The sequence below is a fragment of the Squalius cephalus genome (genome assembly GCF_949319135.1).
Source record: "Squalius cephalus genome assembly, chromosome: 16".
NCBI lineage: Eukaryota > Metazoa > Chordata > Actinopteri > Cypriniformes > Leuciscidae > Squalius > Squalius cephalus.
Window position 1 is genome coordinate 4,706,889 of NC_137137.1, and position 16,938 is coordinate 4,723,826.

The 16,938-nt window shown below is 36.2% G+C and overlaps 1 protein-coding gene across 4 annotated transcripts in view; it reads right to left on the reverse strand.

The window, feature by feature from the left end:
* The window catches only part of grip2a (glutamate receptor interacting protein 2a), a 30,782-nt gene that overhangs the window by 13,104 nt on the left and 740 nt on the right, over positions 1–16,938 (reverse strand). For 3 of the 4 annotated variants that reach the window (XR_013823945.1, XR_013823946.1, XM_079897745.1), the window contains exons 2-9: positions 11,781–11,858; positions 10,034–10,169; positions 6,649–6,794; positions 5,815–5,901; positions 4,889–4,964; positions 4,104–4,249; positions 2,484–2,631; positions 1,630–1,784 (exon numbers count right to left, since the gene is read on the reverse strand). Coding sequence is in view for 2 of the 4 variants with exons in the window: in XM_079897745.1 (XP_079753871.1) it covers positions 1,630–1,784; positions 2,484–2,631; positions 4,104–4,249; positions 4,889–4,964; positions 5,815–5,901; positions 6,649–6,794; positions 10,034–10,169; positions 11,781–11,858 (972 nt within the window). In the remaining 2 variants the exon portion in view is untranslated. Of the gene's footprint in view, positions 1–1,629; positions 1,785–2,483; positions 2,632–4,103; positions 4,250–4,888; positions 4,965–5,814; positions 5,902–6,648; positions 6,795–10,033; positions 10,170–11,780; positions 11,859–14,502; positions 14,566–14,652; positions 15,335–16,938 lie in introns of those variants that run through there. The other variant, XM_079897746.1, reaches the window with a different exon arrangement.

Here is a 16,938-nt window from a genome sequence, read left to right on the forward strand (position 1 = left end):
CATTGTGTGTGTGTGTGTGTACTCATGTCTGTAGGGTAGGGGAAGTCTTGCCTGCAGTGCTCCTCTGCATATTAAGAGTGACTCATGATACTTGTAAGAAAGTGGCCCAAAGCTGGATGCCAACAACCACTACAAACCAACACTGGCACACATAAAGGTCAAAGAAAGACAGAAAGAGAGAAGGAGAAAGGAAGATGAGACAAGGATAGAATCCAGTAAGACCGAAAGCGTAAAGAAGCAGATGTGAACTAAATTCCTTCTGTAAATATGGAGAACAAACACAAATAGGATCTGAATTAAAAAATAGAACTTGTAGATGATGCTCTTATTGTGCTAATGCTGGCAGACAGGCAATCAGTCTGGACGTCCATCTTGTTAAAAACAAATGCATTTGCATAGTGCTCACAGCGCTGTACACAATGATTTTATTTTTTACAATATAAAAATAGTATGTGAAACAGTCTGGTAAAAATATACATTTCAAACTGTATGCTACGGTTTTTGTTACGTGATCTCACTATATTGAGTTGTTTTTTTATTTCAGTAAGTGGTGTCCAGATAAAATACATAAATAATATGTGAAACGGTCTGGCAAAAAAATAAACATTTCAAACTGTAGTATGCCATGTTTTTGGTCACAGTTTTTAATTTAGTATCATTTTTTTGGTGATTTTTGCCTTTTATTGTGACAGGACAGTAGAGAGTTGACAGGAAGTGAGGTGGGAGAGAGACGGGGGATGGGATCGGGAAAGGTCCACGAGCCGGGACTCGAACTCAGGCCGCCCAAGCGCAACGGCGCTACATGTCAGCGCGCTGAGCACGAGGCCATCGGCGCCGACTTTAATTTAGTAAATAGTGTCCAAATATAATAAAAAATAAAATAAATAAAAATGATGTAAAATGGTACTGCAAAATTAAACAATTCAATGCTTTGATTTTAATTCAGTGGTGTCCAAATATATTTAAAAAAATTAAAATCATATAAATAAATAGTATGTGAAACATCTGGCAAAAAAAAAAAAAAAACATTCCAAACGGTATGCTACATTTTTAGTCAGTATTTATTTTAGCAAGTGGTGTCCAAATATAATTAAAAAAAAAAAATCAGATAAACAAATAAAATAAATATGTGAAATGTATTGCAAAAATAAATATTTCAAACTGTAGTGTGTTAAATTTTTTGGTCACATGATCTAACTATGTTGAGTTTTTAATTCAGCACGTGGTGTAATAAATAAATAAATAATTTTGCATTTATGTATAAAACATCTAAACTCTTGGAAGTCTGATGAGTCATAAAATAAATGTTGAAAATTCAGTGGATTATATAATTATTTAATATATTTTAAATGCATTTTCACACTGGAAATGGTGAGTCACCTCAAGTGCAGTGTTCTGTGTACCGGTAGTAAGCTCTCTTAGTAGGTCATCTGGATATTCCATGTAAACAGAACATTTGCACACTACGTATCTGCATAGTATGTATAGTCTGCACAGAATTAGTTTGAGTAGTATGCTCTTGCAAACAGAGCCAAAGTAAAGTATCTAAGCATGTGAATATCAGTCACTATGAGCTTTGAGTTCGTGTTTATAGCGATATGTTTAGTAAATGCCGGTGTGCCTGCAGACCTGCGTCATGTGTGCTGTTCTGAGACGGCAGGATCTCTAGTTTGGTGAGCTCTGAGGAGCTGGACAGGAGCTGTTGAGCCTCCATCAGAGAGCAGTGCTCTGTGCTCATGCCATCTATAGCCAGGAGAATATCTCCTACATGCAAAGCGCCACATCTGAGAAAAACAAGGAAAGACAGCAAGAGAGAGACAGATAGTGGTGGTAACAAGGAGAGAAAGTCATTTGTGTTGAGCAAAGCGAGAAACAGCGAGAGTGAAAATGACAACAGGCGAGAAGGTGTGAGGTGAAAAAGTGACTGCGAAAGAAGAGGATTGCTAAATGCTTATTATAGATATATGAAGAATAGATTTAATGCAAATATAATGATTAGTAATATAAATTAGTGGATAGTGGATTTTACCGATACCGATATTTAGGTTTGATTTTTGATACCGATTTTTGCCGATAACGATAGTTCCACCAATCAACTATCGGTACCGATATATCGGCAAAACCGATGAATCGGTCGACCTCTAATATAAATATGATTTAATGTTAGGCAATTATATGTACACAAGTTTTTTTAGACAATATTTATTTAAAACTATGCAAAGTCTCAAAAAAATATTTGACTAAGTTGACCTGCATTATCCATTTATGAGGCTATTAGTATATTTTGGAGCCATCAAGCTGCTGATAATCGGTCAAATATCAACCAATTGTCCAAATAGTGACAGAATAATCTGCTTGGTAATGTATTTTTTTTTTTTTTTTTTTTTTTTTTTTTTTTAGGTAATGGTAATGTATTTGTGTATATGATTCTTTTCATGTATCGTTGGTTCTAAACGTGTGTGTTTGCATTTGTGTGTGCTCACCTGTCTGCAACACTAGCAGGCTTGATTTTCTGGATTGTAATGACCTGTTTGTTCATGTAGAGGGAGGTAGTGAGACTGAGTCCCAGTACTGATCCCGCGGAGCGCGCGATATCCACCTGCAGCGGCCCAGAGGACTTCTGGACTGAGTCTGATCCGAGGCCAAACCAGAACCAGAGAGAAGCAGAAAGAGGAGGTATTTCAGTGCTAATTCAGAAATTAGAGAGAGAGGGAAACCACCAACCATATGTTCATTCTTTTTTCAAAACGGTAATAAAACAAAACTTTCTGTTTCAATAGCATACACTACCATTTAATAATGTGGACTCAGTAAGATTTTTGTTGTTTTTTATTTATTTAATTTGTTTTAAATGTTAAAGGGATGGTTCGGAGTAATTTCAATCTAGGGTCCTTTGCACCATGACCTCGAGACCTTTTGTCACCATGACCTTTTTCCCTTGGTCGAACATTATTAAAGTTAGAGCTTATTTAGAGATATCAGACGAATGGCTTAGTGCAGGCGCTAATGGATCCAAGATTGTATCTCGTAAATGACCCCACTAATAATGCACAGAATGGTACTAAACTTCTACAGTAGTACAAATAGGTTCTGTACTCATAAAACGAGGCATTGGAAAGTTTGTAAGTACATCAGGAGTTTATTTAAATAACACTTGCCTGATGGCTAATGCTACCGCTAACCCGGATGTCGACGTCACTTCAGTGATTTGGGAAAAGCCCGTAAAAGTCCTGGCAGAAAGCGATGCATAAGGATGTAGTGTAACGACGCCCAGTTCCAGGAATGCACTAATATTTTGTCGGTAGTACCAGTTTGCAACAATTATTAGTTAACACTAAGTTTTTTTTTTTGTTACACTACATCCTTATGCATCGCTTTCTGCCAGGACTTTTAAATACGAACCATCCCTTTAAAATATGATAAAATAGTAATATTGTTAAATATTTTTAAAATTGAAAAGAGCTGTTTTCTATTTTAATATTTTTTAAAATGTAATTTATTCCTTCACATGATCCTTTAGAAATCATTTTAATATGCTGATTTGCTGCTCAATAAAAATGTATCATTATTTTCAGTTATTATAATTTTTTTTTCAGGATTCTATTCCGAATAGAAAGTTAAAATGAACCTAACATGAACATAAATACTCAAGATCACTGTGAAAATACAGACCGGAAGACAAAAGACAATGAGCGCAGTGCTGAAAAGGGGCGGGGCTACATAATGTCTATATGAACGGCCAATTATATACCATAAAATCTTCCCTAAGTATCAACTTTGTCTCAGGTGTTCCTTTAAAAATTCCAAATGAGAAATAAAAATGAAGCAATTATTGACATACAATAAAGCATATCAGCATAGAGCTTTAAATGTAATATGCACAGGAGCTCCAATCAGTTGTTTTTTTTGGGGGGAAGTAGGAGGCTTTAATCTCATTGCCGTCCAGGAGAAGCGAAAGAGATCTCAATGGTGTTTTTTCCTTCCTATGGGAATGTGGAGGGGAAGTGGAATATGTTTCTACTTTAATTAAGGCCACATGAGAGTATCTGTGCACACAAGCATACTCAAGTGTGTGTGTCGCATGCATCTGTGTGTCTGCTCACCCATGACCATGATGTCGTACTCGATGAGGAAGAAAGCCTCCTGGGTGCTCTGCATGATCAGGGTCAGAGCGTCAGCATGTTTCTGTCTATTCACAGCAACACCGTTCACACTCAACACACGGTCGCCCGCTCGCAAGGTTCCCTCTCTGACAGACGGAGAAACGTGGAGAGACGTACGGAAACACAAAAAGACAGCAGTAGGGATGAGACGTGAATGCAGACGTCAACTAGAAAATAAAAGCATCCTTTTGCATAAACAATAAGCATAGTGGAAGTGTAATTATCAAGCAAATCTAATTCACTTTAAAGCATTATGTTGAAACAGGGTGCTTTCATATGCATGTGTGTTTTATCTGCTTGTTTGTGTGTGTGTGTGTGTGTGTGTGTGTGTGTGTGAGCGCGCTTCGGGCTGTGTTCTACCCTTCTCACTCATTTTAATGTCATCAGCCTATGCTTCAGTTAACATGTGTGCCTCCAGAACCAGCTTACAGGGTTCAACGATCACACACACACACACACACACACAACATATAGAATGCTCTCATAATATACACCAAATACATCATATCTCAGACAAAATAAAAACTCTTTATGGAAATATACAGACAAATAACCTAGACGGATGCACCGAGACGGCACTGATGTGACACACACACAAAGACGCAGAGAGCTTCACGATGATTCAGACATTGTGCTCATTAATAAGCAGAGATGTTCTGAAGGGCCTTGTCTTGTGGGATAAACGTGTCTCACACACACACAGATTGTAGTCATCGTGGTCTCACCTGTCTGCGGGTCCGCCGGGCCTGACGTAGGTCACCGCTAGAGGTCGAGCCTTATGCCAGTCCTCGTGAAAGCCCCCTGAAAGCATGTGAAACGCACACCTGACTATTGCCTTTAGTAATAGTAATAAAATGCAGCTGAACACATACTCACACACACACACAACTTGCTGCCCTTGAGAATAACACAAATGCTTTTAAATAACTTTTTCTTTCCAACGAACATTTTTTTCTGTTGTATTAAACCTGGAATATTCTTATAAATACAAATGCAAATAATAGCTGGTTTGATTTCAAATCCTCATTTATGTATTTGTCCTCAGTTTAAGGGTCATAACATTTAAAAACACATGAAATATTTATGCAAATATATTTCAGATTTCTAAATTTCAAATAAATTCAGTTCTTTTGATCTTTTTATTTATCAAAGAACCTTGAAAATAATGTATCACAGTTTACACAAAATATTAATCAACTGTTTTCAACATTGATAATCAGAAATGTTTCTTGCGCAGCAAATCATCATATATGATTTCTGAAGGATCATGTGACATTGAAGACTGGAGTAATGATGCTGAAAATTCAGCTTTGATCACTGGAATAAATTACATTTTAAAACATTAAATTAGAAAACAGGCATTTTAAGTTATAATAAAATTTCACAATATTACTGTTTTTACTTTACTTGTAATCAAATAAATGCAGCCTTGTTGAGTTTTTATGATTTCATGCATTATTAGCACAAACCCCCTGCAGTTCCCTCACGAACCCCAGTTTGGGAAAGCTGTTGTTGTATTGAACCTGGATTATTTCAAGCCATCATTGATGTATTTTTCCTCAATTTAAGGGTCATAACATCAGTTTAAAATGAAAAACACATGAGATGTTAGGGTAAAGACATTTCAAGCTGTCTGATGGTGATTCGGTACCTCTCAGAACGAAGCCAAAGCTGTTGCCTTCTTTTTCCAAGCACACTTCGATAGTTTTAGAGATGACGCCGCAGAGATTGCTGGGAGCTGAACACACAGAGAACAGCTTGAGTTACTGTCACAGGAGGATGAGATACAGCTCTACACACTGAAATGTACTTATGTTTACTTTCACAGGACCATTAACACTAATGCCACAATACAATTATCACTTATAACTTGAGGACTGAAAATCCCATTTACATATTAAGTACTGTTGCGGCACTACCGTGATCAGCACAGCAGAATCAGGTACTTTTTATACTGTACTACTCACATATTTACGTTCTATGGTGTTTGCTTCAAAGAATACAATACCAATCAGTACTTAAGGTACACTAACAATAGTTTGGGGTCTTTTTTAAAGAATTTAATACTTTTAATCAGCAAGGATGCATTCAATTGATAATAAATGACCGTAAAGACATATATAATGTAATCAAACTACATTTCAAATAAATGCTGTTCTTTTGAACTTTAAATTCATCAAAGAGTCCCGAAAGAAAATGTATTCCACAAAAAAGATTCCACAAAAATATACGCAGCACAACTGCTTTCAGCATTGATAATAATCAGAAATGTTTTTTGAGCAGCAAATCAGCATATTAGTTTAATTTCTGAAGGATCATGTGACACTGAAGACTGGAGTAATGATGCTGAAAATTCACAGGAATAAATTATTTTAAAATATGAAAATAGCACATTTTAAATTTCAATAATATTACACAATATTGTTTTTGTTTTTTTACTGTATGATCAGATAAATCTGAATTGTGGATATGCGTGTGTCCGTACCGAATGGAGGAAGCTCGTACTCCACCTCCAGCACCACACGCTCTCCAATGTTCTTCAGCATGCTGATGATCTCATCATGTCTGAGCTTGGACAGGTTTATCCCGTTCACTGACTTTATGTAGTCGCCGACATTGAGCTGGTCACTCCTGCCACACAAACACATGGAAGATTGAACAAGATTACTTTTTTTTCTTTTTTTATGTACAGTATGCAGTGATAAATTATGGTAACATGCATAGTAGATTCTTAAGTTTCTGATTTATAGGCAACAAGTTTACAGAGTAAACTTATTAGTCTTTTTTTAAAGTATTTATTAATGAATGTATGTTTTTTAAAGCATTATTTTCCTTTATATTACATGATTCTTTTATAATACCTCAAACAGTAGAGCATGTCACTAGCAATGCCAAGATCATGGGTTAAATTCCCAGGGAATGCAAGAACTGGAAAAAAAAATCGCCTGGATGCAATATACTGTATGTCGCTTCGGATAAAAGCATCTGCTAAATGCATAAATGTAAATTATGTGTTTTGCACAGGCCCAAGTTTCAGGCCCAGTGAAGGCCTCTTCATTTCAAATTACAGTAAAAAAAAATACACAAAACCTCAAAAACATGTGGCTCTTTTAACTAAAAGGCTTTCCCAAAGCCGTTATATTAAGCATTATATATTGAGCCGTCATACTAAGCATCACAACTTTCCCCTTTCCTCTTATTTCTCATAAGACATATACAAGCAGAACATACACTACAGTTTGTGGTTAGGGTGATTTTTAGGGTGAAATTAATACATTTAGTCAGCAAGAACGCATGTTGATTTCTGAAGGATCATGTGACACTGAAGACTGGAGTAATTTTGCTGAAAATTCAGCTTTGCATCACAGGAATAAATTACATTATAAAATATATTCAAATAAAAACATTTATTTACATTTTTTATAATATTTAGCAATATTATGATGCTGAATATTCAGCTTTGCATCACAGGAATATTTTTTTTTTTTAAATATATTCAAATAGAAAACTAAATTGTAATATTATTTCACAATATTAATGTTTTACTGTATTTTGGTCAAATAAATGCAGATGAGCATAAGATACTTCTTTAAAAAACGTCTTTAAAAAATCTTACCGACCCCAAACTGACCGATAGTGAATAAAAATCTACTATTGGCAATGACATTCACAGATCTAAATCCAAAGCATAATATTAAATCCATATAATACGGCTGCACTGACTACACAACATGGTAAATCATCAATATACTGTTTCTGCTGCAGAAAGGTGTGTGTTTGCGTTGTGCAGCAGGTACCTGTGTTGTGTGAGTGTATATATGTGTGATGTTAGTAAAGCTGACTCCTCATGTACTGTTGTAGAAGCTAATTTAAGCCGCTGATGTCACCCAGCACTGGGATTTTGCCTGCAAGCATCGCATTAACTGAGACAACGACACATGCTCGGCACCGGCACAATGACGACACACAAGAGTACTTCATTTACACGTGAGCACACAACCAAAGGCAAAACCAAACACATCATTTTGTGATTCTGCATAATTATGCACTGGAGTTAAACAGCATTAACACATACTGTACTAATTACAGGCTTGCATATCTGCACTAGACCTTGATAAACTGATAATATAAAAGCATTAGCTGGAAACTCAAACACAGAGTCACAGGGTTTATATCACCTGGCTGCAACTCTGCATGCAGGAATATGCACATCAATCGTGTGTGTGTGTGTGTGTGTGTGTGTGTGTGTGTGTGTGTGTGTGTGTGTGTGTGTGAGTGACAGAAGGAGAGCGGTCACGTTAGGACTGCGTCAGCCTGTCACACTAGAGGCTGATGTGAATGAGCAGCCCACATCCACACACACACACACACACACACACACACACACACACACACACACACACACACACACACACACACACACACACACACACACACACACACACACACACAAGAGCAGCTCAGATCCTGAGGTTAAAGAGCAGTGTGAGTAAACATGGTGCATCGCACACACTACACATCATTGAGATACTATTATACGTAGTTGTTATTCACATTTTTATTCACAGTTTTTTTTGGGGGGGGGGGGGTCTTTTTATGTAAAGAAATTACATAAAGGATTCAAAGGGATTTCAGGGAATAAAGAAGAAATAAGAACGGTAAAAGAAGTTCTAGGTCTAAATGTAGCCTATCGTGAAGTAAGCAATTTAAACTCTTCGCAAATAATATTTCCCTTTCACACATAGATTCCGGAAAACACACAGATAATGTGTCCCGGGATTTAACCCGGGATCGCTTGATTTCGGTTCATTCACACTGCCAGTGGTTTTCTGGAATCTGTGCGTGCGTTCACACACCCCCTGTAAAGAAGCGTGACATCAGGATGTAAAGTGTTTCCAGACATGTTTCGTCCTTCCTTTGTTCCTTGATGAACACAAACTTTCTTCTTTGTTAATGTGCAATATAAACGTTGACCTGCATTTAAAAGCCCCGGTCAAAGAATCGCACCATAACTACGTCATTGCGACGTATTTTTTCGACGTATTTATCACTATGACACACCTCTTACGACATTGGTCCTGCCTTTTGTTCCCACAGGGCTCAGTTACTCGGTCCCCATCCCGGGATCAATCCCGGGATGTGTTTGCGTTCACACAGAAGGCACTCTAGCAATTCTATGGCAATTTTCTGGGATCAACGCTCTGTGTGAAAAGGGTTTTAAAAATATGCACACATTCACTCTTGTTTGTATGTCTTATATGTAAAAAACACTAAATGTTTCTTGTCTCATCATATTCAGTTATGAATGACATGGATCATGTAAATAATAGCATCTTTTCAATTCAAAATATAAAAATTCCCCCCAAAAGTTGAGTAATTTGCATCACTATATTACTGTGGGTTGTTGAACATACCCATCGTTGTCAAATATTAAATGTTTAGCGGCTTGAATCTTACCACACACACTCTCTCACTGTAAAAACTAAAAGCGTGGCGTTGGAATGCACACTTGTCTTCAGTGAACAGTAAGCCCCGCCTTCTTTGATCTGATTGGCCATTATTTTGACCTTGACAAGCGCTGTTAGACCGCTGAAGCATTCAACCTAAAAATGTAACTTTTTAAACTGTTTGTCATCCTAACAACAATCAGAACTGTGCGTAATGGAGAGCAGTATTTACAATATCAAAATATTGGGTGGTCAAATGGGCACATTTCCAATTATTTCCCCGCTCAATGCCTATGGTGGCTACGGCCCTGAAAAACACACATACTGAACACACAGCTGAGAGCTGTGAAAGAGCTGTAAAAAGACAACCTTCAAGAAATGAAATGTTTCTACTGGCAGTTGAGTCACTGATGTGTTTCTCACCGGGCCGCGAGACCTCCTGGTCTCAGGTTTGACACTCTTGGCTTGCCGTCCTTGTCACAACCTCCGGAGATCGTGAGGCCGAGACTGCTGCCCTCTTTTTTAATCAGTTCCACTGTCGTCACACCTCTCTGCTCATCTGTGCGTACACAAACACACACAATGAACACACATGCACCAGCACATGGACATTCGCAGCAGGTAAGTCACCCACGGGGAGCTTGTGTAGCCATGCATTGTGACATGGAACTCAGGTTCATTTAACCATTTCATGAAGGACAGATGGTAGTACTGTGTGTGTGTGTGCAATACATTTATACATTATGCGAACAAACAAGGGTGATTTTCTCAAACCATGTCCAAGCAGTGTAAAAACTTTTTTTATGAGGAAAAACATTAGACCAATTTTCACATTGGACACTTGGAATCAGCCAAAAGTGTGTGTGTGTGTACAGTACTATTGTGGAATATTACTGCAATTTAAAATCACTGTTTTCTATTCGAATAAATTATAATGTCCAATTTATTCCTGTGATTTAAATCTGAATTTTCAGCATCATTACTCCAGTCTTCAGAGTCACATGATCCTTCAGAAATCAATATGCTGATTTGCTGCTCAAGAAACATTTCTGATCATTATAAATGTTGAAAGCAGTTGTGCTGCTTAACAATTTTGTGAAATTTTGTTTTTACTGTCACTTTTGCTCAATTTAACATCGTTGCTGAATAAAATAAAATTATTACTTTTTTAAATTTCTAAAATTTAAAATTATATAAAATAAAATATTTTTTTGTTTTTATTTAAAATAATAAAATAAAATTATTACTTTTTTTAATTTCTTACTGAGGCTAAACTTTTGAACATTAGTGTATATGTTTTTAATGAGGAAAAAAAATAGTGTATTGGTATTTCTTTGTCACAAACAACACAATTTATCACAACAGTTCATACGTTCTTAAATTAACACAAATATTATACATGATTTCATAAAATTAGAAATAATTTACACTCATCATGACAGTTATGAGGACTCCATAAAGGGGGAGATATTTTGGATGAAGAATCTATAATTACTCATATAATTATGACAGAATAAAGACAAATTGTCTGATAGCTTTTATAAACAGTTATGCGTTGTGCATTGGTTTAACAATATTCACTTTAATAACATAAAAAATTGAATCTCTTTGATTCATATGTATTAATATCAGTTGAATGTATAGTTATTTTGTGTTTTTTGTCACTAACAAACAATATAATACACATTTTCATAAAATACCACAAATATTTAGATAAAGAAAATAGAATAAATTGCACTCATAACAGTAATGAGGACACCATTAATGAAAAGAGATTATCCTATTCCGTATGACAAAATGAGGAAAAATATTCTATAATGCTATTTATTAGATAATTCATCATTACTGCTGTTAAATCTCTATAGTGTAAACTGACACTATAGCCTAACTGACACTATTTCCTCACAAGCCCAACGGATAAAGAGAAAAGAACAGAGTCTGAGGGGGTATAGCAGCGGTCCGAAGACATCAAATATCAGCATTATCACAGACGAACAGTCTCTTCACCTCAAGGTACGAGACACTGTGTGTGTGTGCTGTGGCTCGCAGAACTCCTTAGAGCCTCAATCTAGAGCCGAACACATGTCTGAAACAGCGCAGGGGTTTCATGAGGAGCAATAACAGCAGTTTTCTGCAGGTTTTAGTTCTGCCGGGTCACATGCCAACTTACCAGCGAGACTGCACCTCTTGGTGAGGCTGCTGCTGTCATTCGCAGCGTCTTTACTTCCCTTTGTGTATGGGACATCATCTGAAACACAAAATGATTAAATCAATTATGATAAAAAATTACAAATGCATTTTACTCAATTATCAGACGTGGACTGATCGTTTTTTTAAAAACATTTAGAACTGAATTCAACCTCAAGTCAACATGAAACAGCATTTGCAAACCATTTTTCTTTTCTTTTCTTTTTTTTAGTAAAGCAGGATATACAACATGGAAATCATATGTAAACGTGTTCTTCTGGTAAGTCCTATCCTGTGTTTTTGTAATTGGGAATCCTGTTTCACTTGGAAAGATCCATTATGGAAGCATGGGTTGTGAAAACGGTGTCACTTTAAGTGACTTTAACTCGCATGTCTGATAATATATGTCAGAATTGTTCTCTTCATTGTTTGCTAACCCTGGAAAGTTGAAACTGTTGGACTATAAACTGCTCAAAAGTTTGGGGTTAGTAATAGAATTCATGTTTTTGTGCTCACCAAGGCTGCATTTATTTGATCAAAAATACAGTAAAAACAGTAATTCTGTGAAATATTATTACAACTTAAAATAATCATTTTCTATTTTAATGTTTTAAAATGCAATTTATTCCTGTGATGCAAAGCTGAATTTCAGCATCATTACTCCAGTCTTCAGTGTCACATGATCCTTCATCCTAATATGCTGATTTGCTGCTCATGAAACATTTCTGAATATTATCAATGTTGAAAACAGTTGTGCTGCTTCATATTTTTGTAGAAACCATGATAACATTTTTTTTCAGGCTTTTTTGATGAATAGAAAGTTCAAAGAAAAGCATTTATTTGAAATATTTTTTTTTTTGTAACATAAATGCCTTTACTGTCACTTTTGATCAATTTAATGCATCCTTGTTGAATAAAAGTATTACTTTCTTTAAAAAATATATATCCTGACCCTCAAATTCTGAATGTAATGTATTAGCAGGGATTCATTCACATTTGTTTTTAAACCATGAAGCTTCCCAATCCATGAAACGTTAGATGCCTGGTCGAAATTGATAAGAATAAGAACTTGATGAAGAGACAATTTGTGTGCTACTCGATAAATAAAGGTCAGTCAATCTCAACATGCTAGTCCAATCTGAGCGTTAACAACCCATACATCTCCATTTGGTCAGTAAAGATGTTCAGCTGTCCTTTTGGCCAAAAGGCTAAAGAAACCAACATCACACAGCCTGTTTGTTTAAGAGGTCATAGGTTCAAGACATCACACCACTGCTTTAACAGTCAATCACACATCTATGAGTATTCAAAATCAGCAATTGTTATATAACTGAGACACACAGCATCAGCTCTGAGAGTCACAGCAGAGTAAAACTGTCATTATGGGTCAGGATAACTCAATTTTCCAAGTCTATTAAAACTCTGAAACTAATTTGGAGCGAGCCACTCCGACGGCCCTGGTTGTGTTGACACCAATCCTGATGTAGGTTAAACGGATGATGTTCTAACAATGCAAATGGAAGCTCAGGGCTTATTTTCAGAGTTGGGCTTTTATTTATAGAGTCCACAGCGGCCCCAGTTGTCACCCCTCGCTCAGCTCTGAACAGGCTTTTCCAGAAGCAGGGCTGGAGCTGAGAAACACACGGCCCAGGATCAAACTAATACATGTGTGGGCCTCCTCTACCCTGGCCCAATATGTAGACAACTGCATAGAGGACCATAGTGGACCCTACAGGGCCCCGGGACGACAACCTGCAGAACAACAGATCCACTGGCAAAAATTACATTCTTAATGGTTTGATTTCAAGTAAAGTGAATGATGAATAGAATTTATTTTTTGCTGTATGTGAAGAATAAACATTTCATAAACTGTACAAGATGAAATAATTTCAAACCTAAGCTTACACAAACATAAAAGTATCAAAAATACTGTTGTTTTGGACATCTTTGAAGAACCTTGGAGTATAATATAAATAAGATGGTATATGAATGTGGTAATCATTCAGGTCCATAGTAAGTACCAAAAAATACCAATTGATACCAATGATACCATGTACATTTTTGAAGAAAAACCTTAAGAAGCTGGGTGTAAAAATAATTCACAAACTAACTAAATAAATACATTTTCATTTTGTAAAAGTTTGGGGTCAGTATGGTTTTTGTTGTTGTTGTTATTTTAGAATTTAAAAGAAATTAATACTTTTATTTCACAAGGATGCATTAAATTGATCAAAAGTGACAGTAAAGACATTCATAATGTTTCAAAAGACCTCTATTTCAAATAAATGCAGTTCCTTTGAACTTTCCATTTATCAAAAAAAATGTATCATGGTTTCCACAAACATTTAGCAGCACAACTGTCTTCAACAGTGATATTAATAAGAATAATTAGCATGGCCATGAGAATGATTTCAGAAGGATCATGTGACACTGAAGACCGGAGTAATGATGCTCAAAATTCAGCTTTGATCACAGGAATAAATTACACTTTAAAACATTCAAATAGAAAACAGTTATTTTTATATTGTAATAATGTTTCACAATTTTACTGTTTTTTTTTATTACATGTTTGATCAAATAAATGCAGCCTTGGTGAGCATAAGAGACTTCCTTCAAAAACATTAAACAATATTACCGACTCCAATTTAATATAGATATTTAATATAGATATTAAAGGATTTGGAAAAATGATCAACATGACTCACCACTATTGTTGCGACCCTCTCTCCTAAAGCCACACAGCATCATGGGAATATCACGATTCCATTCTGCCAACAACAGTTTACAAACTAACTAAACTGACCAAATTGACCATGGAAATGAACACATTAACATATCCAATTAGGCCACATTACATGTGTAACTTCAGTTAGGATTCCTTCGATATACTCATACAGGAAGAATCTTCTTTGAAAAGCAATGAAACAGTGGTCCAGAGGAAGACAAGCAGACTAGATGAATCCATTCAGCGTAGAAGATTCAGATCTCAGAAGGTTTTATCTATAGCTGATCCTGTTGCACAGATCCTGTTACAAATCATTTAGAATTCCACAATTTTTCCATGAAAATGTGCAGATCATCTGAATCTCAGCAAAGTAAATGCGAGCGACTGTAAGAGTGTAGGCTAATGCATGAATGAGTGACTGAAAAAAGTGTGTTGCATAGGTGGATCTGGATTATTCCTGAGTGTCACTCCAATTTGCTCTTTCCAAACAGCATAACGTGGTTATAACGATTGCCAATCCGCACATGCAACCAGTCTCCAGCCAGTCAGTCATCCATAAAACACATGTGATCCACTCGCTCGCACAGATTCAGTCCTGGGTTTCTGAAGCAGATGGTAGTTCATCCAGAGATGACTGCGCTGCAGTATGGGAACGTATCCGAACGCTCCAGTGCTTCACACAGATCATCCCCGGACAGAACGCACACTCGCTCCTTCTCTCCTTTCTGCCACTCCTCCCTCACTTCTTGAGCTTCTTACTGTTCACACGGGCTCTTCCTTCCTGCACTGACCTATTAATCATCTCCGTTCACACACAAAGAGTCTTGCCCGAGAGGATCTTCCTACCAGCAATCACACAAATATTAAAAGCACAGCCAAACCCTGTCACTACAGTAACTCTCTCAGCCCACACGTGCCTCACGCACAAACACTTCCTCCTCCCTTTCTGTCTGTCTCTCTCTCACGTGCCCTTTTCCCTTCATTTACTGTAGAAGCTGAGCATCTAGTGTTAAACAGCCCTTGCAACATTTTACCATGGTAAATGTGGGTTAAGAATCCTGACAAAGATGTATCACGGTTTCCAAAAAACATTAAGCAGCACAACTGTTTACAATATTGCTAATAATCAGAAATGTTTCATGAGCAGCAAATCAGCATATGAGAATGATTTCTGAAGGATCATGTGACACTGAAGACTGGAGAGTAATGATGCTGAAAATTCAGCTTTGATCACAGGTATAAATTACATTTTAAAATATATTCAAAGTTATTTGAAATTACAATAATATTTCACAATATTACTGTTTTTACTGTATTTTTACAATATTTATTTTTTGATCAAATAAACGCAGCCAAGGTGAGCAGAAGAGACATTTAAGAGCTCATCATAGTGTGAAACATTGAAACATTACCATTGTAACTGTGGTCAAACCACCGTAATCAAAAACAAAATGATGTACCAAATGGATATGGCACTTTGATATATAAGATACGATATACAGATATCAGATATGCATATAATATTTGATGTATATGATATATTCATGTGCAACATATTTATTTAGTACTGATTCAATGAATTTAACACCATGATGCATATCAAAAATCTATTTGACATTGCTATCACACAATTCAATTCAATGTTTCAGAGTACCATAGTTTTAACATCTGAAATATCACTATACCATGGTACCACTACTTTCTTCTAAGGGTATAAATATATGAAACTTTGATATACATTAAAGCACCATCTGATACCGTCACTATATCTGCCTACGTTTACAATGCTTTTTAATCTATTGTACTTCAAAAAAATACCATGTTATTTCTATGAAAAAATGCTAGAGCCATGTTTTGCACACTTAATATGGGAATATTATGCAGCTCTCTGGAATACTCAATTCTGATTGGTCCATGGTGGCATTCTGACATGAAATAATTGTATTAACTTTTAATTTGTAAGTAACTGTTGTCATATTTAATTGACATGCAGCATATAATTGTCATAGTGGTTCTCTCTTTCTTCTCACATAAAAAAAACATATTTTTTTTCAAAACAAATAAATATTTCATGACATTTTCAACATTGCTGCCACAAAATAAAGGATAAAAGATCCTGATCGCCCTGTCAGGGTTGATTTAGCAATAATGACTGAACATGATCCCTTTTTCCCTTACTTAAATGGCATCAGACTTTAGAATCAAACTTACGCATCGTATTCCCTCATGTTGTTATTTTGTTAAAAACTGTATTATGCAAAGAAAGAAAGCACGCCATGAAGTGACAAACCAAAAGCAAGTCTATGTCTCAAATTTCATTTTTTGGGGTTGGTCAGTGTATTTTGTCTTGACAGCCGCATGTGTCTGTGAGAGAAGACGAACACCTGTTTCACACATCAACACATTCCACACATTC